At 39.6% G+C, this 1,701-nt stretch overlaps 1 protein-coding gene across 1 annotated transcript; it reads right to left on the reverse strand.

Annotated features, from left to right (window-relative positions):
- Positions 1-267: 267 nt before the first annotated feature.
- Positions 268-1,206, reverse strand: TAS2R7 (taste 2 receptor member 7). Its single transcript, XM_027543418.1, has one exon. The coding sequence runs from the start codon at positions 1,204-1,206 to the stop codon at positions 268-270; it is 939 nt and encodes a 312-aa protein (XP_027399219.1).
- Between the last annotated feature and the right edge of the window lie 495 nt (positions 1,207-1,701).

The following is a 1,701-nucleotide window of genomic DNA, read 5'->3' on the forward strand; positions in this document are numbered from 1 at the left end:
TATTAAATGTAGGAGGTATGCCCGATACCACCAAAACAATCTGCCACTGAGGCAAAGATGAGTTCACTCTTAATTTTTGTCTTAAAAACAAAGGGCAAAATAAGTTCTGAGATTTCCTAAGTTCTAATTACAAGTATACTAAGTACTTTTTAAGAGTAATTGGATGTATGAAACCATCACTAGCGCAAGAACTAAAGATAATTAAGAGACATCTTGTCTTCTTTTGTCCTACAGAGTGATAGTTTATCTTCAGACCTGTTTACGTTATTAGCAATTCCTTCTTCGTAGGATACATTTTACCTTCCAAAGCACCCTTAGAGATGCTTGTCTTAATTTTTTGTTCTCTAGAATTAGGAAGAGTGAATGGCTTGATGGACAGATTAAAGCTATCAACTCACCAACGATCACAGCTAATTCAGTCTCTGGCATAAAGTAGCTGGACGTGGCCACAAGATAGGCCAAGTAGTAGGCAATGAAAAGGAGGAGGAAGGAGATGACAGCCTTCATGGCGCTCACGTGAGCTTCCGTGCTGGGATCTCTGCTCCCTGGGGCACGGAGCTGCATTCGCCTGGTGTGTCTGCACAGGGAGAGGATCAGGAGGAGAAATGAGATCAGGGACACAGAAAAGGGAAGTAGTGTCAACAGATTGAGACGTATCTTGATGGATGCATGCTGAGCTTTATGTACTCTGCATCTTCGACTTAAATTTGTTTTCAACTTCATCATGACACAATGCCTGAAATCATCATCCAAATTGTTAATGACAGGAAGGCTAATGAACACCGAGAAGACCAAACACCCCAGCAGGATCCTAGGAATTGCACTGTCAATTCTCCACTTCATCCAGAGGAAAAAAGGATGGAAGAAATTTGCTATCCTGAGGAAATAGAAAATGCTGAGGCAGGTGGCAAACCAGACACTTAAATGGTTGGTTAGTGTCCAGAAGTAGTCAATGATTCTCATTTGTTTACCACCAGTATAGACATCTGGGTACAGGACCAATATGTAACAATCCAACAGTATTATACATAAGAGAGAAATTCTGGAGATGGCCAGGCTTGTGAGGATTAAATCAATGGAGGCAATCTTCTTGTGCTTGATCCAGTCCACACAGTTTACCAGTCCAATGAATGCATTCCCTAAGATCCCCAGTGAAAATTCCCCAGCTGCTATGAGCATTAAGATACTCTGCCCTTCACTTGACATCTTAAAATGCAGAAATATCTGGTTCACTTCTAGTTGAACAGATGTAGTATTTACATCTACTTCTTGGATTTTGCTGTAATTTTCTTTATCCCTTTAATTGTAGTCTGTCTTGAGATGAAGACTGAAATGACAAATGAAAACTGTAGCTGTCTTCCTTAAATCCTAGCTAGTCTTGAACAAGTAATGCAGTTGTCTGTCCCTGGACCCTATCTCTATCTGTGTCCATTTACTTTCTTTGCAGATTTTACTTTTCCACATGTGCTTAATTTAGGCTGAGCTATAGCTTGCTAAGATGCAAATTAGGCTGATTCACTTTCATGGTCTGGCACTTTCTCAGGTTATGTTTTGCAAATTTAGATTCATTAAATTGTAATGCACACTAGTAATTTTAATAGGGCTGCCAGATTTACCAAATAAACTTATAGTGAAAACAGTGAAAGTATTAGTCTCTCAGTCATGTCTGATTTTTTTGCAACACTACAGACTATAGTCCTC

This window comes from Bos indicus x Bos taurus, chromosome 5 (genome assembly GCF_003369695.1).
Source record: "Bos indicus x Bos taurus breed Angus x Brahman F1 hybrid chromosome 5, Bos_hybrid_MaternalHap_v2.0, whole genome shotgun sequence".
Lineage (NCBI taxonomy): Eukaryota > Metazoa > Chordata > Mammalia > Artiodactyla > Bovidae > Bos > Bos indicus x Bos taurus.

What these genes read in the sequence shown, in the direction of transcription:
- TAS2R7 (XM_027543418.1), bottom strand. Translation starts at nt 1,206, where the DNA reads ATGTCAAGTGAAGGGCAGAGTATCTTAATGCTCATAGCAGCTGGGGAA.